We start from the raw sequence: 26,439 nt of genomic DNA, 5'->3' as shown, positions 1-26,439 counted from the left end.
TATCATACATAAATTTGTATTAAATTTTAACTGATACCATGTACTAGAGAGGGTATATATTTTAATTATCATATTTTACATGAATATGATTTAATTAATTAATACAATTTATAAAGAATAATGTGAATGTGTTAAATAAAAATTATCTCTAGAAATTAATTAATTAACAAATAAATAATATTTTTTAAATTAATGAAATTAGGTTACCTCAATATTATCGATTTGTAGGGCTTTTATTAAATTTCTTTAATATTCTAACTATATAAATTAACATTTATAAAATTTATTATTAAAAAATTGTGTAAAAACGTGGGGCCTAATACGTAAACATATCAGAATTGGACAGTGATACTAATAAATTTGTTTTGGCAGTACCTGAAATTTCATCTCCCGCCCCGCCCCTTCTGCAAACTGCCACGTGGGTATCTCGAAATTCCATTGAAAGACAGAGGAGCGGCGCTCAGTTGTCACCCATAGGGATATTTCCGTCTTTACATACACATCCCCCACTAGGGTTTATTGCCTCCACCCCTCTGACAACCTCTCACTCACTGTTGGTTTTTTATTTTTTTTCCTGTCCTTCGTTTTTATCAGCAAATTTTAGGTTAGCTTATTCTCTTTCTTCAGGGTTGTTTTCATTTCTGGGTTTTTGTTTCTCGAGAGCAAAAAGTTATCCCCTTTGCTCTGTTTTTCCTCTGTTTTTCTTCTGTTTTTCTTCGTTTAAGTGAATGAGAAAAGTTACTGATTGTGTTACCAAGTTGGTATTGTTTAGCCTGTTCCATTTACCATTATCATTCCGTTTTATCTTTACAGAGTTGCAGCATGGGTATAATGGATCTAAGAGCAAAGGTTGATATAAATGAACCGTCTTCAATGCTTAAAAGCTTTTGTCTTTTCTTTCCATTGCAACGAATTTCTTATATGGAACTAACTTGGTTTCCGTTTATGATTCAGAAATCGTCTTGTGAAGAAACGATGAGTGAGAACAACAAGAAGTTTTGTACTGATTGCAAAACCACAAAGACTCCTCTTTGGAGAGGTGGCCCTGCTGGTCCCAAGGTATTATTTTCTCTTCACTTCCCATTTTCAAAGCAACAAATCTTCTCTTTTTGAAGCTCACGGATTTTTTGGGTTAATTTCAGTCACTTTGCAATGCATGTGGGATCAGACACAGGAAGAGAAGAAGAGCAATGTTGGGTTTGAACAAGGGAGAAGAGAAGAAGAAGAAGAAGAAGAAGAGAGAGATATCAGATTCATCACACAGCAGCTCTATTGCCACTTCAAATGAGGATTGTAATAAGAAGCTTAATGCCAACTTTAATGGACTTAGTGACGAAGTGAAGATGAGATTATATGCTTTGGGAAGTGAAGTTTTGTTGCAAAGTTCATCATCATTATCTGGGGTGGTGAAGAAACAAAGGTGCCAGAGGAGAAGAAAGTTGGGAGAAGAAGAACAAGCTGCTATTTCTTTGATGGCATTGTCTTGTGCCTCAGTTTTTGCTTGAACTATGAAGAGACAGAGAAACCAAAAAAACAAAAACTAACCCATAAAGTTCATTGTTTTTCATCGACTTTTCCTGGGTTTTTCTTTAGCCTTTTCTTGTTAATGAAATGAAAAATATCCATGTTCTTGACATCTGTTCTGTTTTTACCTCTTGGGAAATAGTAATGTTTTTGGGAATAGCTGAAGATGATGATGATTGTAAATAGTACTTTGGAAATGAATGAAGAATGAGAATTTAATGTTTCACGTAGGTTTTGCAGACCCATTTCCATTTATTCGCATCTACTTATGCATTATCCAAAGCACCTCTACTCGTGTTTCGTTATGAATGATGATTCTTTGAGGGGAATTCTGTATTAAAAGATCATAATAATTTCTTTTCTTCACTTTGGAAACGACATAGTTTATGGTTTTGGTTTCTGTTTTCAGTTTTGTTCATCTTTTGGGGTGTTTTGTTGCGAAGGTGATGAGCTTGTATCACCCTCAACATCACCAAACCCAAGGGTTGCTTGATTCTGGCAAGCTAAACAACCATTAAGCCTCATTGAGTTGTATAGTTTACATACTTTCCATCCTCTGTTTAAACTAAAAAGACTTCCCAAATTTTAGTTAGGGTTCATCAATTTCTATTTCTGTTCTCGGAACAGCAAATACTCTACAAAAGATTGATTTGTTTTCTTTTGCTTTTTCAGTAGAGATGGTATCGCATAGGGCTGTAAAAAACCAGAATATGGCGATGGCCTTGCCTCGGCTGTCATAACAAACGAGAGGAAAATTTGTTATAGAAACTGTGCTTTCATTGAGGGCTGAACTCGAGAGCTCCCGCTTACTAAACGGGTGCTCTAACCAAATGAGCTATGAAAGCTGTTATATTTAATAATCAGATATATTATTTCTATATTAACAAAAGCGAAGCTGATATCCAGAGGTCAATAGAACCGAACGGATAGAGATTCCTTGGCTGATGACTGTTACTTTCAGGCTTTGGCACTAGATCCTAATGGCAACTTCTTATATATATATAGTGAGCTTAATTCTTACGAAGTCGATTTCTCCATTTCTTTGAAACCAAAAGAATTGATACATGCACACACCTCGTCTTCTCGTGGGAACCAACTACACCTATAAATTCCCTACCCAACGAGTTTTAAAGAATCAAAATCACTCCTTTCCTTGCTCAAGGAAGAAGAATGCACCATTTAACTTAGAAGCTCTACATAGATCAATCCTCAAAACCCCTCCTTTCCCTCTCTTCCCATTTACTCCAAAGGAAGACGAGAAACGAAAAAAATCAAAGAGAGTAAACACGAGCTTCTAAAGTCGTATGAGTATATGGGGCTATCCAAATTTCCGACATTCTTATGCTGCTGGCCATGGAAATTGTTGCTTCTCGACATGTAAAGTACACGGCAGGTCAAACAGGAAATAGTCGAGAGAAAAAGCCATGGTTGTGGATCAAAAGAGTATCTCCTTGAGGATCAGAAGGACCAACATGACAAAGCACATTATAACAAGCACCGTAGCACACATCACCATGCCTCCTTGTTTCTGTGTTCTCTCTGCCTACAACTCGAATCCATACAAGAATTAGAATGACCCCTTGAAAATATGTAAATGAAGATCCTTCATGGGAAAAGACAAAAGACCTTCTGTAGTTGTTTGAGGCCTTCTTCGACTGTAGTTGCAACATTCTGAATGTTGTAGTCTATCCGATCGACAATGGTACCCTGTTTGCAGACTGCATTTAATAACTCTGAGAAAAGTTTGTAACCTATTATTAATGCTAGATGGATTCCTACCTGATCAATCACAAGAACTGACAGATCCTTCATAATCTGAGCAAGATCATTTACAGACTCCACAACCTACAAAATCCATTTTAACACAAGCATATTAATACATTCCAGATAGATATGAACACAGAATCAGATGACAGAAAGATCAAGAGTAATCCACTTACCTGTTGAATCTCCCTTTCCCTTTCAACTGTTAATGCTTCACTTTGTTTTAACTTTGCCATAGAATGCTCACTAAATACCTACATGTACATAATCGTGCAACATGAGAATTTGACACCAAACTGGAATCAGGTAAAAGACATAAATCCCTCAAAACATGATATTATGATTATACAAGGAAAACATATGGAAGTTGAAGTAGGCACATTTTGGTGCTTGATTGCCACACAAATAGTGTCAAGATCCTAACATTTTATTTGGCAATCATCTAAAACGCATGCTTCCTAAAATGTGTTCAGATAGATTGTATATAATAGAAGGAAGAGGGTTTAAAGAAACCAGTATACCATATCATCCAAGTCATCGTCTTCTGTTTTAGACCTATTTCCATTTATGTTCATCTCTAGATCAACTCCATCCTGGCCCTAAAAAAGAAACAGAATTTTAGTTAGAACATGCACAAAATGCATTATAAGAGTGCAAAAAAAAAAAAAAAAAGATAGAGAGAGAGAGAGAGAGAGAGATACAAATGGAATAAGTCAGAAATCGAAATTGTATGGATTGTTTAGCATGTGAAAGTGCAACCAAATACTATATAATAATGAAATGTCAAGAGAGAAGTTTCTTCTTTATACCTCTTTTTGCTGCCTGAGGCGCTTCAAATAAGTTGATTGCTTCTTCCGAAGCTCCATTGATAGGTTTTGAAGGTCAGTAGCAAGTTGACGCTGCCAAAAAGGAGAGAAACATGTAAAGCATGAAATGTAGAGAAAAAACCAGTTCATAATAGCGCATCTTCTAAGGGAATAAAAGCTTAAAATTATATCAGAGGGTATAAAAGATAAAGCACTACACATCAGGCATTATTATCTTCCCTTCTGCAATGAAACATTTATGGGAGAGAAACATCAAAGATGACCTTTTGTCTCACCATCAATAAGCCTTACCTGGACATTTTTCCTGACATTTGAGTCCTCAGAAGGTCCAGTTGCAGAGAGTTTCTGCAATCTCTTCTCTGATTTCTTCAACAGATTAGTTATCTCATGGGTAAGAGCCTCAATATTCCGTTGGTCTTCTTTACCATCACCAAATGAAGGCATTAAAGCCTTTGCATGAGCCTTTGCTAACTCAGCCATTTTTGCTCGTGCTCGTTGCACATTTGCTGCTATTTCTTCAGACACGTCTACCCAAGCTGGAGGTAGACCTACCGTAACTGCATTGGCACCCTTACTGCAACAGATGGACAACCCCTTATTTTCCTACTACAGAGTTTTATGGCCATTCAAACATATATCTATATATATGTGAACATGAAATTAAAAAGAAAACCCAATTGTACTATATATCTACAATCCCTCATTGCAAAGCCCTGGTCTTTCATTGTACTGTATAAACTTAACCACCTCATAATCTTTGTAGCTCTTCCAAAATCATTCAAAATATCTCAAGTCTCAACTAAACAATTCTAGCATGAGCTGTTTGCAGACATCAAACAGGTTCAACCACATTCATTTGTAAGCATCTCTTAGATGTCATTTCCCCGGAAACCAATTACTTAACATTATAATTTTGCAATTATGCTTAAGCCTAAACTATATCAATTCTACTTCAAATAAAAGGAGACTTATTCAGCTAAATTAAGCTAATTAATTAGGTTGCAATAAATTCACGCATGATAGGAGGAAAAAACAAGTATTAATCTCAATCGTGATTTTTTATTCGAATCTCATATCGACAAATTAGTAGTAATTGCAAAGGTTGAATTACCTTGAATTTCCAGGATCCTCGGTACTTAGAGGAGTATAAGAACGAGTTGGATGGAGTAACGAAGTACTAACCATCTCAATCACCGGTCCTCCGCTCGTGGCAGAAGACGATGCCGACGAAATCGTTGGAATTCTCACACTCTTTAACGCATCCCTATATTTCCTGAATAACAAAGTCCGGTTTCTCGTTGCCATAGCTCTAAAACGAAAAATATTAACTAAAAACCTAAATTAAATCTAAAGCTAGATTCAGATTTAGAATTTAGAGATCTAAAAATTGAGGTTTTCTCATGGCGGAACTAGAAAAAGTAAAAAAAAGGATGGCCACGTGACCGGAGGTTGGCGATCGGCCGTTAAAGGAGCAGCTGACAGAGATGAACGGCCGACTCAAGAGCCGGCGAAGCTGAGGATCGTTCTTAAAAGCAAACCACCAGGAAAGTAAAACTATAAAGAAGAAAAGATGCGGTAGGCGTGGGGGATTATTTTTTTATTTTTATTATGCTGGGGTTTTTCAGATTAGAACTGCGGTTAGTGTTCTTAATCGTATTTTGAATCTTCAATTAGGTCGGGTTAAGTTAGTAGGGTCGGTTCATAAGTCCCTCGGCCCGGTCAAGATCCACGTTATGACTTAAGACATGTCAATTAGTTCTTTCAATTTTGGCAAAACTACACTGTTAGTATCTAAACCTTGTCAGTATTTCTGTTTTGGCCACTGAACTATAATAAAAAGAAGCAATTATATAACAAAACTCGTTTTTAACCATTTGACTGCTAAATTTGAAACAGATGGACGGCATGGCTTTCTTTTTTTTCTCGAGGTTATTGGTTCTTCACTTCTACCCAACAAGGTCTCTAAAATTGTTTTAGATTATTTATTCGAACTGATCGACTCCGTTAAGCGTCATTTTCATATTTTTGAGCACAAATGAGACACATAATCAAACAGTGAAACCAGGGGAAAGAACTTCAGCAATGAGGGTGCGTTTGATTCACGGAATGTAAGATTACCAGTAGGAATGTAAAATTACCAGAGAATAGGATTACTGGGAATGCTGTATTTTGTGTTTGGTTGGCTTAGTAGGAATGTAAGATTAATGTGTTTGGTTAAAGGAATAAAAGATTATTGGAATGTATATTTGACCAAATTGTCCTTATTATATATTTGTTTTTTAACAAGTTGGAAAATATTTATATATTTTCTTTAAAAAATTTAAATTCATAAAATTTATATAAATTTTTTACAAAATTGAAAATATAAAAAGGTTTAATGAAAGGGTAAAAAAAATTTTAACCCCAGAACTTCATATAAAATTTTAATTATAGAATTTTTATTATTCAATGACAGAAGAATGATATTTTTTAAAAAAAATTAAGGACATTTTAGTCCAAAACGCCGGTAATCCAATAATACTTAAGGAAAGGGAGATAATGACATTCCCAATAATATATCCCAAAAAATCCACTATTAGTAATCTTACATCACCGGGAATGAGATTCTCGGGCTAACCAAACGGGGGAATGTGGATTCCATTCCCATGGGAATCCCACATTCCCCTATCCAAACGCCCCTGAATGTAATCAACTTTGAGAATAACAATATATTATGGTGATCAAATGAGAATAGAGCACGTTTTGCATTTGATGTCTGTGAATTATAAGTATAAATCGAATTAAAAATCGGTTAGAAGGCTGACCAGAGAAAAAAAAAGGGTACATTTACTACATCAAAGAACTAAAGACCTAAGCTCAACCACTGCGGGGATCTTGTATCCATTATCCTCTTCACTACATCTTTTACAAAAGAATCAAAACAAGTTAAGCAACAACCTTTTATTGAGCTTTCCTGCTCAGTTGCCTCTCTTTGGAATGTGTGTACAATTTGATAGTGGAGGCACAATGTGAACTTTGCTCATTGAATGCTCAAACCCACAAGCAGCTAATAACGTGTGCATGGCACTTCTTGTTATGTCCTTAAAAGTACCATTGTCTAAACCGTCTCCGTCTTTCACAGTGGGTTAAAATCTATTGTGTAAATTGTTTATTGTTCTTTTATCGAGGAAAGAATCTGGCCTGCAACCATCACATAAAAAATTTTGGGTAACAGAAGAGCGGAAATCAATGGTTGCAAAATATGAGTTAATTAGCCGTGTTTGTATAACAACACCGCTAAATATCATCAATACAGGCGTTTTAAAAAAACGCCACTAAAGTTTTTGATAATTTGAACACTTTAGAATTGTCAATAGCGGCGTTTTTAATAGTAAAACGACGCTATATATCATACATTTACCGGCGTTTTTATACCAAACGCATCTATATGTAACAACATATAGCGGCGGTTTTTTATAACACCACAAAAGGAAAATATATATAGTGGCGTTTTAGACTAAAAAACGTCACTACCTTTTGCGACTTTGGTTTCAGCGCTGCATTTCCTGGCCTTTTTTTCACAGTAATTGTTTTTAGCGGCGCTAAAAAACCTGTTTTGCTGATTGGATGTGTCCAAATCTTAAATACGAATAGAGTAGGTTACATTAAAAGCCTTGTATTGTATCTTATAAAATTATGAGACCTACCAGAAAAATACGAAGCATTCGGTATGCATTTGTGTTGAATGAATATTTCAAGACTTAACCTTTGTTCTGGAGAATTAAACTTGTTAGGAACTATATAATGAGTATTCAATACAGAAACGTCCAGGATTTAACTGATTAAAAATGATAAAGTTTGTGGATTATTATCATAATTGTAGTGTCTGGTATTGACATAGAGTAGATTAAGAGCTAATTAAGAGTTAAAACTCTGGCTCATACTGAATCAACAGTTAGGGGGACAGCATGTCATTCGGCCACGGGACTTCGTTTTGGGATAACCCATCGACTTACCAAGTAAAGAAATGTGATGGAGTGATTGATATCGGATTCTTTCGTATTTATGTTATTTTTATATATTAAAGTAATTATATGAATTTTGCCATGTTATGATATTGTTTTATTATGGCAGAGTATAACATATAATATAACGAATCTCCTAATTTTGTAGCCTTTGAAAATGGACTTACATTGGAATGGAAATGAGAAATAAAACCTAAAATGGAAGTAAAATAAAAAAGGAAAAGATTGATCATTGTAGCTAAAAGATGCTACATATTTTCCCTCCATCGACAAGAATTTGGGAACAAAGCATGTGGAATAAATACGTCTTAATGTTGAGTCATGTGTTGCAATATATGTATACACATAGGCACGTGGATTATTAATTCATGTCTATTTGAATACCGTATGATATATTTAAATGATTCTAAATCTTAATCTTTAACTTATAAATTTTAAACCGTAAACTCTAACATTATAAATAAGACACGTGATGGATCCGTATCTAAAATACTTTCTTGTATATAAAGTTATTAAATTCCCACCTTGATTTACTCATCACACAACACAAACATCCCAACTTTATCAACTGATTCCCGTTGCTTTATTCCTTATACTATGACCTCAGCTTCAATGGCTACCTTGAGCTTCGTCGTTGGTATTATTGGGTAGCCCTATTTTCTCACCCTTTTTTGTATGCACATGTGAACTTCAATCTCTGACCAAAATGCATTTTGCAGGTAATGCAATTTCACTACTGGTTTTTGTTTCTCCCATGTGAATAAAATCATCTAATCAAAGAAGCCTATGAAGTAGCATGAAATTTTTTTTAAATGTTTTTTTTTTGGAAAAACCTTTTGGGGGGTGATAAAGAAGAAATCAACAGAGAATTATAAAGGGGTACCCTACATAACGACCCTTTTGAGCACTAGCTTGTGGACCTTCTATGGAGCCATCAATCCAGATGGATTACTTGTTATGAAAGTGAATGGCGCTGGTGCCATCTTGCAACTCATCTATGTCACCCTCTTCCTCCTATATGCTCCTAAACAAAAGAAGGTGCCGTAATTACATACTTTGTTCAAAGATTATGCATGCAAGGGCCGTGTCGTGTTCATCTTGTGGACGTAATAGATACGATTTCGGATGCCGGTTTTTCAGGTTAAGACGGGGACGTTGGTGGCTGTATTGGATGTCGGTGTCCTTGGAGCGGTGATCGCGGTGACTCTTCTGGCGATTCATGGAACCAAAAGGCTCACTTTGGTAGGAATTTTATGAACCGTCTTAACCATCGGCATGTATGCATCGCCATTGTCAGTCATGGTGAGTTTCTTCACCTGCATTTTATGAAATCTACCAGATAAATGTTTAATCTAAAGAAAAATCAACCTAGAGATGCTAAATTTATGTCATCTGGTGTCTAACAGAGGAGAGTAGTAAAGAGCAAGAGTGTGGAGTATATGCCATTTTTGCTCTCATTTTTCTTGTTCCTCAATGCTGGTGTTTGGTCTGCTTATGCAGTGCTGGTGAAGGATATCTACATTGGAGTAAGTTCACATCTTTTTCCCTTTTCCTTTCTAATCTCGTATTAATAATTTATCGGATATAAGTATGTGTTGGAAATGATTTTATAAAGATTTTCAGGTGGCAAATGCAACTGGTTTTATCCTGGGATCAGCTCAGTTGATTCTTTATGTTATGTATATGAACAAGTCTGTTTCGAGTGAGGCCAATGAAGAATGCTCGAGTGAGGTATAAACATGAATTCGTCACTCCAAGGCGTCTAGACAAAGACGATACAGCAATCAGAAGATGTTCCATTCACTCCGAGTTGCATATTACCTCAGTTGGACTCATCACAGTGATGTAGAGGTGGATCCAAACAATAATCACACAGCATCTTCAAGTAAGTTAATTAAGCTTTGGGAGCTTTCCAATAAAATTCAAGCTTCTGCCTTTTCCTGTTGTATCCTTCGTTTGTCTCACTTTTCTACGCTAAACCTATAATTACAAATCAAAATGTATAATCGATTTATTAACTATTGATTGATTTAAGGGCAAACTAAAAATTTAGTACCTAAGCTATCAATTTTGTTTCGTTTTAATACATAAACTTTCATTCGATTTAAAATCATACCTAACGTTTACTTTTCATTTCGTTTTGGTATCTCATTGTTTTAAAAACTTAATGGAACAGTTAAAACATGATATTTTTTATGGATAAATTACATCATTCATCACTCAACTATCTTCTCACTACGATTTTGGTCACTGGAGTTCAATTTTAAATTTAATTACTTAACTTTCAAATTACTCTTAATTCAATCGCTCCAACTTTCAAATTTAATTTTTGTTTATTTTAATTATATATTAATAAAATAATAGAAAATATCATGTCACAAAAATTATTAATAAAATAAATTTGAGCCATTAAAACATGATCAATTTGAAAGTTGAATAGTTAAATTGAAAATTTTCAAACTTTAGTGACCAAAATAGGAGTGAAAAGATAGTTAAGTAATGAATGATATAATTAACCCATAATTGTTTTTCACAATTCCGTTAATTTTTTTAAGGCATTGTAATAAAATAAAATAAAAAATAAACATTAAGTATGATTTTGAAACAAATGAAAATTTAATTATTAAAATAAAATAAAATAGATATTTTAGATACTACACACATAATTTATCCTAAATTTAATAAGATGGTGTATTAAATAATGTATGGTTTGTTATTGAAATTTTGGTAGATTTATGTAATGGTTGTATTTGTATGTTATTCATTAAAATTATAGTTATTAATATTATTTATTACTCAGTCTGATAATATTTATATAGTCCGTATTTATTTTCATTTGAATTTTTATCTGTAAAATTAAATGTCTATTTTAAGATAAAGTATATGAAATATTAATATTAAAATATAACTATAAAATATTTAAGATATAATTTTTTTTTTAAATCACATTAATGATAGCTGTTACCCTTATGTAATGTTTGTAATATCAAATATCGTACCATTTTTAATCATATTAACAATACACACTTGGAAACGTAATAGTTTGAATTTAAGATTTTAAAAGAATGATTTTTTTTAATCATTTAGATCACGTGAGTTTTAATGATCTTTTTCTTACGTAACGTTGAATCGTTAGTAAACCTTGTAGTTATAGCTATGGCCAATGAAGTTTGCATCAATGATTGGTATATAATTAAAATGATTAGACCTCCATTAATTAAAGGAAAACAAGGTGCATGTGTGAGCGTGAGCAATCATGCAGGACGAAATTCAGAACCTGCAACAAAAAATTACAATAGTTTGCACTTGCAGAACAAGAAATTAAAAGAGAGAAACGGATTCAGTGTGTTTTTAAAGACATTCGCTGCCATGTTTATGAACCCCCCAAACAGGACTTTTAGCAAGTGACAAAACCATTGTCTGCTTCATTTTTGCAGAATCTTCGAATTGTGTGCATTGCGTGTCGTAATAGTACCCCTCCCAACACACAAAAAAAATCATGTTCTCACCCATTGCTTGCATTTTAAGGCTCTGCAACAAAATCTTCAATTCTCCATATACTTATTTCAATTCCCAACACTCATTTGGCCCTTAACCAAAACCAAGAGTGGTGGCATTTTGCTTAGGAAAAAATACACTCATTTTGACTGCCATTTTTGTAAAACCATCTTGACAAACGTGACAGTCGTGTGTATTTTTCTCTTCATGTGCTCCGTACCAAGTCTACCACGCCAAGTACAATCCCTTTGCATCATTACCACGTTGTATTGGTCAAAATCCACACTCATTTCTTCTTTAAAACTAAAGTAGACTAATCTTTCACTCATCTCATAATATACAACTGCCAAACCTGCATTTTATCTGATCAAAAGTTTAAAATGATATGGAACTAAAATACTATCAGATCAAAAGTTTTAAGATGGACAGAATCTCTCCCGTCCTCCATGTACCTAGTAACAACACTTCTTTTGGCCTGGGATATATATATGCGTACCAACATTGAATTGTTTTAGGAGATATTTCAGATAGATCTACAGATGCGAAAGAAAAGAAGAATTTGAGAGGAACTAAGTTGAAGGGAAGGGTGTGAAAAACAAACAAAATTAATGAGACAAATGATACCTTACCTTTAGCCATTGATCATCTGTAGTATTTCACAAGTGAGTTGAAGTTGCAATGCAAATCGCCAAGGGCAATGAGAGACGAAACATAAAAGCTGAGGAACTCATGGTGGAGAAGGGGAGCACGTGCAAAGTTCACTTAGAAATAGCATGTCAAAATACCTGGGAAGATTGCTAAACATGGAAACTTGCACGTGCCCTGCTTCTCCAACAAGAGGTACTCACCTGCAACCATGAAAACCAATTGAAGAAGTAGATTTAAATCCACGAGTTGAGTGGAGAAAGCAAAGGAAGTGCCATGCATTTATAAACACATTCCTCCAGAGAGAGAGAGAGAGAGAGATTGAGTCTAGAAGTGGGCATTCTGACATATATCTGAATTCGTATATCTGAATTCTGAGAAGTTCAATTGCAAATTACAGATTTTTAATCCAATTGATTTGTATATTTGAATTCTGAGAAGTTCAAGATGAAAGAATGATCCAAACCAAGCGCTCGCCATTATCATCACATCAAAGCTGTGGGGTCCTACACTAGTTAGAATTTCCAATGCAATGAAAATGGAATTCGACATAACTCCCAGTAAATCTTAACCTTACTGGGTTTTGTAATTGCTCATCACAAATCCGTATTGAAACTTTAAAATTCTTGATCTCATCACCAGTTAACTTGTTAGACTAAACTTGGGTCCTTCAAATCCGTGTTTAAATAATAAAAAGATCAGGGTCTTGTCTGTTTAACTCACTGTCAAAACTCGAGTTTAATTTGCTGGTTTTGGCATTGCAGGGAAGAAAGAAAGGCCCTTTTCTCTCTACCTGGAACCCTCTTTTTCATTAATTCATGTCCAGATACTTAAAGTGTGAAGTTATACAGTATTAAAATCTGCAGAAATGAAGGGGGGGGGGGAACATGAACCCTGACACGCAAATGAGTGAAATTTCTTCATTAACAACTGCCTTCACTTGATGATTCGAGAGTGTTTTTAAGCTACATAATCATAAAATTAGTCTCCAATATTTTAATATTTACTTTATCTCATTTCAAAAAAAATATTTATTTTATCTTTATTTTTTTAAAATATATAAAAATATTTTTAAAAAAAATAATCATTGTTAAATGAAAACCGTTAAAAGATTAACGATCAACACATATTACTCATATGATATTTTCACATATATTTGATTAATACGTGGTATTTGCCAACTCATTAAAATTGATGATATAACAAATATTATCTCACCCGAAGTGATGATGTGACATACATTATATAAAAATGATGATGTGAGATGAATCATTTTATATAAAATAATGATGTGGCATATACAAACTCACATAAAATAATGATGTGATACGTGTTATGTTTTTTAAAGTGATAATATAATATGTATTACACTATCTGTTAAGTACATTATCAACATTATTGGTCAACTAACGATTTTTATCTAATAAAATTTAATTTAAAGAATAAGATCCGAAACACGAATATAACCCGTTATCGATATCCGGCTGCAAGATTAATCTTAAGACTCTGGAATCTGAAGAATGGGAATGGTAACGGGGGATGAGTCTGAGACCTTAGCTTTTGGCAATGGCCAAACACAGGCAGAGAAATTGCACGTTGGAGGTTGCGTGTTGGACCCTTGTTTTAATGAGTCACCATGGAGATATGATTCCCTGTCCTTCTACATTATAAATGCTTTACCAAATCCAAAAGAAACCATTTGAAAGCAGTGCTGCTTTCATTCAACGTCCATGTCGAAGTAAGTAACCATGTCATATATGTTGGGAATAGATTTCGTCTTGAGAGAGCTGAAAAAGCATTATCTCGTTGAAAGGTTTTATATCCACCATTACTCAACGCATTTCTTTAGACAAAGACTCAGTTTTTTCCGTTATTCGGATGGTAAATATTTCTCAGAACATGGAATATCCTCATCTCCATCTTGTATCCAATTCCAAACCCTCTTCATTTTATTATCCCATAATGACCCGATTAATCCTTTTTATAAATTTTGATTTATTATGAACATAAATATTTAATATCACAAAATGAGTGTGATAAATAGAAGAACACGTTGAAAATAATATTGTTATAATTGTTATGTTGCAAATCACATTTAAAATATTTAATTAATTAAACTGATATAATTATCAGTTTAATTTCGAATGTATCTAATTATTTATTATTCTCCTATTTATAGTTGAGAGAAGTTTGGATGGGTTAGTCAATGCATAAAAAAACGATTGTAAGTGTAACTTATAATAGCATATAAAAATCACCAAGAGAAACTTTTTTTTTTCTCTTCTTTGAGGTTTTGTTTCTATTTTCGTAAGTCTTTTTTCCCCCTTTAGGTTGCTTTGTTGGTTTCGGGTTTAAATTTTTATGGAATATTGCTTTTGGTTTAGAGAATTTAAGGTTAATAAAATATTGATGTTGAATCATACAGAATCAGGATAGATAATTACCGTCAAGGTTCGACGTAGATTTTTGCCGTTAAGATTGAGACGACTAAAAACTTGATCCATAATCATCCATAGTTGAAGTTAATTGAAACATACCAAATATGCTTGTGGCATATACATTTATATATCTATAAGCAATTGTTTTTGGACTCGATTCTGGCCTCCCACAGGTACTCATAACTTTTTCATTGATATTAATGGCTTCCTTTCCTTGAAGAGTCTTGGAATCATACCCAAATTATATCTTTCCGTTTTATCTAATGATTGGATTATGGGATCATATATTTTGTATCACCATCCTTCTCACTATCTACTTGTGCCTGGCAACTTTTAGAGACCAATAAAAACAGTGTTTTCTCTCTCTCAAACTTTGTCGGTTAAATGTGAGATAAAAAGTACTTTTCCAGATTCCCCAACCCTGTAACATGAACCAGGAGCCCAAATATTCCCAGTTCTCGTTCGCCATCAGTATGTTACTTTTCAGTTTCTTACAAGTAGTTTTTTGTAATATTTCACATAGCCGATATTCTGGTCACCAGTGTATTCATCTCCTCGCATGGTTCTGATAACTAGTGTGTGGTTTTGACAGGCGAGATCATCGAATCCAACCAACAACATCAGACTTACCTCTTGAGCATGTTGTAATCTCTAGTTAGGTACTTGCGAGTGAACTAGTTCATATTTGGACTTTGCCCAGCCATGTAGCGGTAAATTTCAAAACTGCTAAGCTTAGCTTAAAGCATGAACTAGTTCGTTGTTGTTTCAACATTATGGTTTGGACCTATTGACTTCGAATTATGGATGGTATGTTCAAAGCATTAACATATTTGAAAATGACATTAGAGTTGAGATCTTAAGGCTTACTTTAAGCTTAAATATCACTTTTACTTTCAAGCATGTTTTTCCGCCCTTAATTTTTAATTATATATCCTTAAATCCGAAGTAGATGAGTATACCGCCATGGCTACCAAAAAATTGTTTTTTCGGCCGCTTACGCAGTTTTTCAGCCTGTCTCTAAGCATACATAGCATATGGTTTCATTCGTAGTAGATATCGTTTGCTTTATTCAAGAGGTGGGTATAAAGTATTAGAGTATTATATAGTTGTTGGTAACTGTAACTGTTTTAGTTCATCTGTTATAACTGAATTCTAGCTTACACTTCATTTCCTTTCATGGTATTATTTGCCTAAATTCCTATGGCCTTTAGCTTTCATTTTGCGTGGTTCTCTTGCTTCCTTGTCAATTTCACTTCGGTTGCTCGCGATTTGGGATTCTTGATTCGTCGCATTCTCCTCCCTGTTGTTCCTCTTCTGTTCCTCTTTTCGATTCTGGTGAGATTGTTCTTTTACTGCTCTCAATTGAACTCGTGCACTGCATCTTGATTCTCCTAATTTCTTTCGACATTCCTCACTTCCATTTTTGCTTCAATTCTATTGTTGCTGTAATACCCCCAACCCGTATCCGACCCGGATCCGAGTCCGAGGTGTCACATCAACTTTTAAACCTTTACTTGTTCAAAATAATGAAAAATCCCCATTAAATAAAACTTCATATTATTTCAAAATAAAAAGGTTTCACACTTATCAGAGCATATACAATTCAAATCGTTTATATTACATGTCAACTACATCTAAAAGAATAAAATACATATCAAACATTTCTTTTCTGATCTGAATTTTGTAAGGAAGATGCTGACCTGTCTTGCTCCTTTTAACTTCTCTTCGCGTTTTCCGAAACCTACGTGTGAGACACTCAAACGCTAAGTCGAAGACTTAGTGAGACATATAAAACTCATAATTGAAACTCTAATTCCTAAACATGCATGAACATATCATACAATAATATCATACAAATCAATATAACATTCCATATAATCACATGCATACAAATAGATAAATCTTATCTTAATTATCAATAGCCTAATTTCATAATCAATGTTCCATCCATTTATATCGTTTAGTTATCTATTCTTATACTTAAACTTCTTAACAATCATATCATTCATTTAACAATTAATATATTCGACATTACATATAACATATATTACATTTCACATAGCAAAACATGTATATTACATATCATGTATTTGTTTGTATTTCTTTATTAGCCTATGTACACTTATGAGAACTATAGATATGTGAGTCTATAGAGGTTATGCACTAATACTGTCACCACAGCTCGTATAAATGCACCGAAGTGCCACGTAGAATTGCACCGTAGTGCCGCGTAGAAATGCACCGAAGTGCCATATAATATGTCCCTAAGGACCACGTAAAAATTCCTTAAGAATCATATACATATGCCAAGGATCAAATATGTGTCTCAAAAGACCTCACACATGTTCCAAAGAATACATATATGTCCCGAAGGACCGCATAGACCTTCGACTCTTGGCATGCCAACTATACCTCTAGCTCTCAATTTATATAACATGGGCATTATCTTTTATCTTATTTCACATAATCACATCACTTAACGACATATTCTCATAGTTTCTTATCACATCATGTGATCATATCACTTATAAGCGCATAGCTCATATTCACATATCTTATCTACATGTATATACATGAATCAAATGGCATATACCAAATCATATGAATATATATATATATATATATATATATATATTATGCAATCACATTACTTATACTCACATGGATCAATATCATAGAGCTTAGTTCACTTTTTCATGTTATCACACCGACATATAATCTTATATAAATCCTATAGGTAAAAGCTATTTATCTTTATCTCATTTTTCCCTTTGTACCGGCTTACATGATTTATTATACTAATCTATACAATAACATATAACCCTTATCACTTATCTCACCTTACTTAATTAGAGTTACTCTATCCATTTAATTTAGTTCTACATAACTCCTATACCCTCCTCATAGAGTTTTATAGTTCTTCATGTTATAACTCCTATAACATAGTTTCCTTTTAAAATATATTGCTCTTTCTTATAGTGCTTAGCCTATAGGTTCGTATCATCGTTATGTTCATGTCCCCTAATTTATATAACATTTTCAAAGAGTCTCTTAACTTATTATCTTCTGATTTATATTTTATTCTCTTAAATATTCTTATAGTCACATATAGCTTCATGATTTATCACTTATGTAATTTACATTGCATTCTTATATATATGTATCACAATAAACCTTAGCTTAATTATTCTATCAGTAACATATACTTACATGGCTTGTCTCTTACAATAATATCTTTACACATCTTATTTTATTATCTCCCGTTATCTTATAATAATGTTTTACTTACATCATGTATCATATACAAAACATATCAACATATAACACATATACTCCTATCAAAACATGCTTATATTCATTAATTTATGCATTATAATATAGGAAATAGACTCGTCGCAAGTCATATATCCATTACACATCATATAACTAGCATGCACTCGCCTGGCCTCACTAGTCAAAACCGATCTCTAAACTTTCCCCTTGATCGATCTTACTTGTCAATGATTCCGGAACTTGTTTAGGCTCTATATCTACATAATTATACATTTTAAAGCAATTATCAGATACCTACACCTTGTAATCTGATACTAACAACTTAAATAAACTTAATAAACTAATATTCACTTTTTCCTTTAGGTGTGTACCGATGCACTATAGGTGCATCGGTACCCAAAATAGCTTCAAAATATTCATGCATCGATGCACCCCTTAATGCATCGATGCACCTTCAAAATTTGTCTTGGTGTATCGGTGCATACTCATAGTGCATCGATGCATTCCTGGCATTCGATGTTTCTTCTTTTAAGAATACATCGGTACATATTGAATGTGTATCGATGCATCTTACCTAGAAATTACTCTTTTAGGCACGAAAATCGATTTAATTCAACTCAAATGCTTCATATTTCATCCCCTTTCAAATTCCTAACTTATATATAAATGTTTAAACTCATTTATATTCATTTACCTCTTCTTGAACCTTAATATTCTCTCCTCTTTATTAACTTCAAGAATCATACCAAATTTTCAACATGTTTTAAAACTCATTTGATCACTTCATATCTCTTAATTTAACCCTTGACAAGTCAAATTCAACTTCAAAATCTATTAACTCCTTCTATTTCACTAATTCACTTAAAAACTCTTCATATTTAATCCTTCATAACTTATCCATTTTGAAGTTTCAACATACTTTAATCTCTAAATAATCTTTCTTAGCACCCCAACAATCAAAACTAAGCTTAAAACTTAAGAATTAACCAACTGAAATTAAGCTTACCTTTTCCATGGAGCTTACAAGAAGAGAAGAGGAAGGAGACAACCCAAGCTCTAGACTTTTCTTTTCCTTTCTCACTCTTTCCACGTGTTTTATAAGCTCAAAAGAAAGATAAAAAATCTTTCTGGTCAAATAACCATTTTACCCTTTATTTCCTTTAATAATTACCAACAAACATCCACTAAGTATTCCAATTTAATCACTAAACTTTTAAATCTTTCAAAATCAGACTTCAAAATTTCAAAATTTCTATTTTAGTCACTAACCCTGATTTTGGGATATTACAAATCTCCCCTCCTTTAAGAAAATTCGTCCTCAAATTTTCATTGCACACACCAATAAAAACATATCTTTTAATGTTCTCGTGTTGCTTTCTCCACTTTATTCCTTACGCAATTGCAACTAATGATTTGCCTTCAATTTCCAAATAACTCAATCCATTTCGATCTTTTCTCTTCTTTGATTATACACTTACTTTTGACCGTTGAAAATCAATTTCCAATCAATGACTTACTTTTGCCTCCATTCTTATCACTTTATATCATAAATCAATCTATTTCTTCATTAATCTCTAATTACCTTATAACAATAACTCAAACTCTTATTCCATCATCATTTGACCAAAGCACAACCTTAACTCTTCTTCAAATTTGATTAAACATACATTTTACAGAATCAAACAATCTTTTCACATCACCTTGCACACTTTTCTTACTTCTATAACAAACTTATCGTCTATTCTTCCATATAACCTTTATCATATCTGATCCTTTAAACTCAATCCTTTTCATTCTTTATTCCATTATTTCTTTATTCATTCCAAATCAAAATCTCCTTATACACAAATCGTATCTTTCCTTTCATTTTCACACATTCTTGCCTTATCACCTATACTCATCTCTGTGTATCAATCTTCATTGCATCCTCGTAACTTTGATAACTCAATTTACGTATACAAAACTTCATTCTTTACCATCTCTTATACATGTATTTCCTTGTCTACATCATATCCATATGATCAAAACCATATCTAAATCCACATCATAATTGATTAACTCAACTTTATCTTTTCTTCCAATCTTATAACTCTATCACCTTTACTCTGACAGCTAGTCAACAACATCTGTTCAATCTAGGGCACAAGCCCCAGTCAATCAATCATATACATCCTGTAATTTTCGTTGTTCAATCTCAACACTTTGATTTCTTTTGTCTTATAAACTGTTAATCGATATACCCGTTCTTAAATTCTTCTTATAAATCCTTAGCTTGTATTCAGATCTGCTTCGTATTTATTTATCTCAACCTAACAATATCTTATAATTTTATAATTTCGGTATATTTTTATCACATACTCTGGTTAGCCAATGCTGACTCTTTCCATCTTAACTGCAAACCCTTATCATATACACACTCTTGCTTATACTCAATAATATCCCTTCGTTTCAAACTTATAAGCTCTGACTTTATACATCTTATGCACTTGTCACTATTACATTTATTCTTGAATTCTTCTACTAATTCTCACCTCATTATTGATATTTGAATGTTTTTATGGTGACACTGATTCACCATAATCTATCTTATCCATGAAATAATAAGAATACTTTACCTCACTTTTACGATTCAAACCTGTGAAAACCTTCTATCACTATTCTAATATGATTTCAACTTTCTAAAATCAATCTTTGATCTTACGAGGCACTTCTTGAGGTGTCCGCTCTTCCTCCTGCCTGGTCAGGGCAGGTGAATTGCTATTACGATCAGGAATATCACCTCTCACTTCACTTCGAAACTATTATAATCAGAATTCTACTATATCATACTAATCGTATTCTATTAACAAGACATTACACTCCTTACACTTATCAGATCAGAAATTATTGACTTGGTGTTGGTATGTACACATTTTACAACTCATTTAACTTCGGTTTAAGCCTAGAATCGGCTAAACCTTGGCTCTGATACCATTAAATGTAACACCCCAACCCGTATCCGACCCGGATCCGAGTCTGAGGTTTCACATCAACTTTTAAACCTTTACTTGTTCAAAATAATGAAAAATCCCTATTAAATAAAACTTTATATTATTTCAAAATAAAAGGTTTCATACTTATCAGAGCATATACAATTCAAATCGTTTATATTACATGTCAACTACATCTAAAAGAATAAAATGCATATCAAATATTTTTTTCTGATCTGAATTTTGTAAGGAAGATGCTGACCTGTCTTGCTCCTCTTAACTTCTCTTCGCGCTTTTCGAAACCTACGTGTGAGACACTCAAACGCTAAGTCGAAGACTTAGTGAGACATATAAAACTCATAATTGAAACTCTAATTCCTAAACATGCATGAACATATCATACAATAATATCATACAAATCAATATAACATTCCATATAATCACATGCATACAAATAGATAAATCTTATCTTAACTATCAATAGCCTAATTTCATAATCAATGTTTTATCCATTTATATCTTTTAGTTATCTATTCCTATACTTAAACTTCTTAACAATCATATCATTCATTTAACAATTAATATATTCGACATTACATATAACATATATTACATTTCACATAGCAAAACAGGTACATTACATATCATTTATTTGTTTGTATTTCTTTATTAGCCCATGTACACTTATGAGAACTATAGATATGTGAGTCTATAGAGTTTGTGCACTAATGCTGTCACCACAGCTCGTATAAATGCACCGAAGTGCCACGTAGAATTGCACCGTAGTGCCGCGTAGAAATGTACCGAAGTTTCATTTAATATGTCCCTAAGGACCACGTAGAAATTCCTTAAGAATCATATACATATGCCAATGATCAAGTATGTGTCTCAAAAGACCTCACACATGTTCCAAAGAATACATATATGTCCCGAATGACCGCGTAGACTCGACTCTTGGCATGCCAACTATACCTCTAGCTCTCAATTTACATAACATGGTCATTATCTTTTATCTTATTTCACATATTCACATCACTTAACAACATATTCTCATAGTTTCTTATCACATCATGTTATCATATCACTTATAAGCGCATAGCTCATATTCACATATCTTATCTACATGTATATATATGAATCAAATGGCATATACCAAATCATATGAATATATATATATATATATATATATATATATATATATATATATATATATATATATCTTATGTAATCACATTACTTATACTCAAATGGATCAATATCATAGAACTTAGTTCACTTTTTCATGTTATCACAAGACATATAATCTTATATAAATCCTATAGGTAAAATCTATTTATCTTTATCTCATTTTCCCTTTGTACCGGCTTACATGATTTATTATACTAATCTATACAATAACATATAACCCTTATCAATTATCTCACCTTACTTAATAAGAGTTACTCTATCCATTTAATTTAGTTCTATAACTCTTTCTTATAGTGCTTAGCCTATAGGTTTGTATCATCGTTATGTTCGTGTCCCCTAATTTATATACCATTTTCAAAGAGTCTCTTAACTTTTTATCTTCTGATTTATATTTTATTCTCTTAAATATTCTCATAGTCACATATAGCTTCATGCCTTATCACTTATGTAATTTACACTGCATTCTTATATATATGTATCACAATAAACCTTAGCTTAATTATTCTATCAGTAACATATACTTACATGGCTTGTCTCTTACAATAATATCTTTACACATCTTATTTTATTATCTCCCGTTATCTTATAATAATGTTTTACTTACATCATGTATCATATACAAAACATATCAACATACATCACATATACTCCTATCAAAACATGCTTATATTCATTAATTTATCCATTCTAATATAGGAAATAGACTCGTCGCAAGTCATATTTCCATTACACATCATATAACTAGCATGCACTCACCTGTCCTCACTAGTCAAAACTGATCTCTAAACTTTCCTCTTGATCGATCTTACTTGTCAATGATTCTGGAACTTGTTTAGGCTCTGTATCTACATAATTATACATTTTAAGGCAATTATCAGATACCTACACCTTGTAATCCGATACTAACAACTTAAATGAACTTAATAAACTAATATTCACTTTTTCCTTTAGGGGTGTACCGATGCACTATAGGTGCATCGGTACCCAAAATAGCTTCGAAATATTCATGCATCGATGCACCCCTTAATGTATTGATGCACCTTCAAAATTTGTCTTAATGCATCCGTGCATACTCATAGTGCATCGATGTATTACTAACATTCGATGTTTCTTCTTTTAAGAATGCCTCAGTGCATATTGAATGTGTACCGATTCATCTTGCCCAGAAATTACTCTTTTAGGCAGGAAAATCCATTTAATTCAACTCAAATGCTTCATATTTCATCCCCTTTCAAATTCAAAACTTATATATACATGTTTAAACTCATTTATATTTATTTACCTCTTCTTGAACCTTAATATCCTCTCCTCTTTATTAACTTCAAGAATCATACCAGATTTTCAACATGTTTTAAAACTCATTTGATCACTTCATATCTCTTAATTTAACCCTTGACAAGTCAAATTCAACTTAAAAATCTATTAACTCATTTTATTTCAATAATTCACTTAAAAACTCTTCATATTTAATCCTTTATAACTCATCCATTTTTAAGTTTCAACATACTTTAATCTTTAAATAATCTTTCTTAGCACCCCAAGAATCAAAACTAAGCTTAAAACTTAAGAATTAACCAACTGAAATTAAGCTTACCTTTGCCATGGAGCTTACGGGAAGAGAAGAGGAATGAGACAACCCAAGCTCTAGACTTTTATTTTCCTTTCTCACTCTTTCCACATGTTTTATAAGCTCAAAAGAAAGTTAAAAAATCTTTCTGGTCAAATGACCATTTTACCCTTTATTTCCTTTAATAATTTCCAACAAACATCCACTAAGTATTCCAATTTAATCACTAAACTTTTAAATCTTTCAAAATCAGACTTCAAAATTTCAATTTTAGTCACTAACCCTGATTTCAGGATATTACAATTGTGCCCTCGCTTGCCCTTATAGCACAAATTGATGCAAAATTGGTTGATTTCTTTCTTTATCTTATCCATTTGATTTTCGTATGTGCTTGTTCTCAGATTAATTTGTTACATCGTCGGTGCTTTGTTCTCTTACCCTAATAGTGTTCTGGTTGTTACATCGCCTGTGCTTTGTTCTTCAGTTCTTGATTAGTTCGGTACTTTGTCTATGCTCTTCGGTGGATCTTCGATACTGGTGAGATCGTTCTTATCTCTTAATTGATTAGCTTCTTGCTTTAAGCTCCTTTATGCTTTCTGGTTGAAGACTTGTGCTTTACTTGCCATCTGCATTGTGTTTTGAGTTCTGTTTGCTATCTGCATTGTGTTTTGAATGGCGAATTCAATCGATGAAAATGCTCTAAATGTCATTAGTAGCTCTGCCTCTTCTGCTCCTAATAGGTTATTCTCTACTAAGAAGATTAATGTCTCATTAGATGATCACAACGATTTGATATGGCATTAACAGGTTTTTTTCACTATTAAAACACATAGATTGCAGAAGTATATAGATTCAAATGTTTCTTGGCCTACACTATATGTTACTTTAGATGGTGTAGTTAGTTTGAACCCTGAATATGAGTTGTATGAGGAACAAGATGGAGCTCTTGCCTCATGGCTGCTCTCTACTGATAGTGAGAAAGTGTTGCCTTATCTCATATATCTCAATATTACAGCTGAAATCTGGATACATTGCATAGGTTATACAGTGGTAAGACTACTTCTAGGTTAATATCCTATAGGAGAATATTATATTCTCAGAGGAAAGGAGAGCTGAGTATGAGAGATTACTTGATGAAAATCAAGTTTGTTTGTGACAATCTAGCTAGCTGTGGAGAGATAATTTCATAACATGAACACATCACTGCTATATTGAATGGTTTGCCACCTGAGTTTGACTCAGTTATCACTGTTATAACTGCTACGCTCACTCCTCTATATCTAAGGTATGTCAGCACCATATTATTGGATGTTGACACAAGACAGTCTTAATCCTTTAACCACGTCACAGCTTGTGCTCATGTTACAACTCAAGCTGCAAGTGATCAAGTGACCTCCAATAATGATTCACATTCTGAATATCAGTAAAAGGGTGAACTTTTTTATAATACTGGTCAAAACTTCAATAACAGTAATAACAGTAATAGGGGTAGAGGTCAAGGACAATTTTCTTCCTCTAGACCACAGTGCCAATTGTGTGGCCGAATGGGACATCTTGTTGAAAGATGCTATTATAGATTTGATATGAACTATAAGAATGAATCCTCTCGACCTATACAAAACAATAATAATAAAAGATATTCTAGTGTCTAAGCCAATGTCAGCTCATATAATCCCTGCAGTGATAATTTCAACCCTTATAATTCAATGTATTATACATATTCACCATTAGTATCAGCACCTCAAGTTCCTCAAGTTTCTGCAGTCTCTCATGTGCCTCAAGTTTCTATTTTTTGACCACATACTTACCCTGTTAATATTCCACATCAAGTTTATTCAAATTCTCAGAACATGTCTTCTTTTTCTTCTGGAAATACAAATCAGTTCACTACTGCTACTCAACCACATGTCACATCTCAAGCTTATATAGCTACACCTAAGATAGTGGATGATAATGCTTGGTATCCATATTCTGGAGCAACTCATCATATAACTAAAGACTTCAGTAACCTACAGATTAAATAAACTCACCCTGGAACAGGTAGTGTGATTGTAGGCAATGGAAATTCTCTTCCAATACAGAGCACTAGTTAGTCTTTTTTCTGTACTAATTCCAATAAATTTCATTTAAACAAGTTGTTGTTTGTTCCTAACATTACTAAAAATATGATGTATGTTTCTAAATTCACTCAAGACAATTAGGTTCTACTTGAATTTTACCCTAATTTCTGTCAAGTTCGTGACTTGCATACTTAGAAAGTGATGTTAAAAGGAAGTCAAGATGGAGGACTGTACAAACTCAATATAGCCATGAATAACACTGATAATAATGGCAGTTGCATGTTTACTGGTGATGAAATGCATGTTAATAATTCCAATAATAGCTCTTTGTCTTCAATAAGTTGTCACATTATAAATGCTAGGGTGTCTGTAGACATGTGGCACAAGAGACTTGGCCACCGTTATAAAGAAGTACTACTCTCTGCATTGAAACATTACAATGTAACTCCTTTTGATGTAAATAAAGAACAAGTGTTATGCAAAGCATGTCAACTTGCTAAATCACACAAATTGCCCTTCTATGACTCACACATTGTTTATGAACAGCCACTAGAACTTATAGTATCTGATGTGCGGGGCCATGCCCCTGTTTACTCTAATGGGTTCAGATTTTATGTTGCATTTACTGATGCACACAATAGGTACACTTGGATTTATTTTCTGAAACAAAAGTCTGAGGTTA

General features: G+C 33.1%; 3 protein-coding genes across 3 annotated transcripts; 2 read left to right on the top strand and 1 right to left on the bottom strand.

Annotated features, from left to right (window-relative positions):
- The first annotated feature begins 664 nt into the window (after positions 1-664).
- LOC120128742 (GATA transcription factor 15-like) lies at positions 665-1,749 on the top strand. Its single transcript, XM_039146371.1, has 3 exons — positions 665-849; positions 955-1,059; positions 1,143-1,749. Exons 1-3 carry the CDS (start codon positions 823-825, stop codon positions 1,503-1,505), a joined length of 495 nt encoding a protein of 164 aa, XP_039002302.1. The 5' UTR covers positions 665-822; the 3' UTR covers positions 1,506-1,749.
- A 909-nt stretch (positions 1,750-2,658) lies between these two features.
- LOC120128723 (syntaxin-43-like) lies at positions 2,659-5,708 on the bottom strand. The gene is made up of 8 exons (XM_039146353.1): positions 5,227-5,708; positions 4,407-4,689; positions 4,098-4,187; positions 3,810-3,887; positions 3,465-3,542; positions 3,304-3,369; positions 3,151-3,231; positions 2,659-3,067 (listed from the first exon to the last, which is right to left on the bottom strand). Exons 1-8 carry the CDS (start codon positions 5,418-5,420, stop codon positions 2,960-2,962), a joined length of 978 nt encoding a protein of 325 aa, XP_039002284.1. The 5' UTR covers positions 5,421-5,708; the 3' UTR covers positions 2,659-2,959.
- A 3,548-nt stretch (positions 5,709-9,256) lies between these two features.
- LOC120128684 (bidirectional sugar transporter SWEET16-like) lies at positions 9,257-9,856 on the top strand. Its single transcript, XM_039146314.1, has 3 exons — positions 9,257-9,421; positions 9,526-9,645; positions 9,743-9,856. Exons 1-3 carry the CDS (start codon positions 9,395-9,397, stop codon positions 9,854-9,856), a joined length of 261 nt encoding a protein of 86 aa, XP_039002245.1. The 5' UTR covers positions 9,257-9,394.
- Positions 9,857-26,439: the final 16,583 nt, after the last annotated feature.

The sequence above is a fragment of the Hibiscus syriacus genome, unplaced genomic scaffold (assembly GCF_006381635.1).
Source record: "Hibiscus syriacus cultivar Baekdansim isolate YM2019G1 unplaced genomic scaffold, ASM638163v2 tig00110482_pilon, whole genome shotgun sequence".
In the NCBI taxonomy this organism is placed as follows: Eukaryota; Viridiplantae; Streptophyta; class Magnoliopsida; order Malvales; family Malvaceae; genus Hibiscus; species Hibiscus syriacus.
The sequence above is the reverse complement of the archived record's forward strand: the minus strand, read 5'-3'. Positions and strand labels throughout refer to the sequence as shown.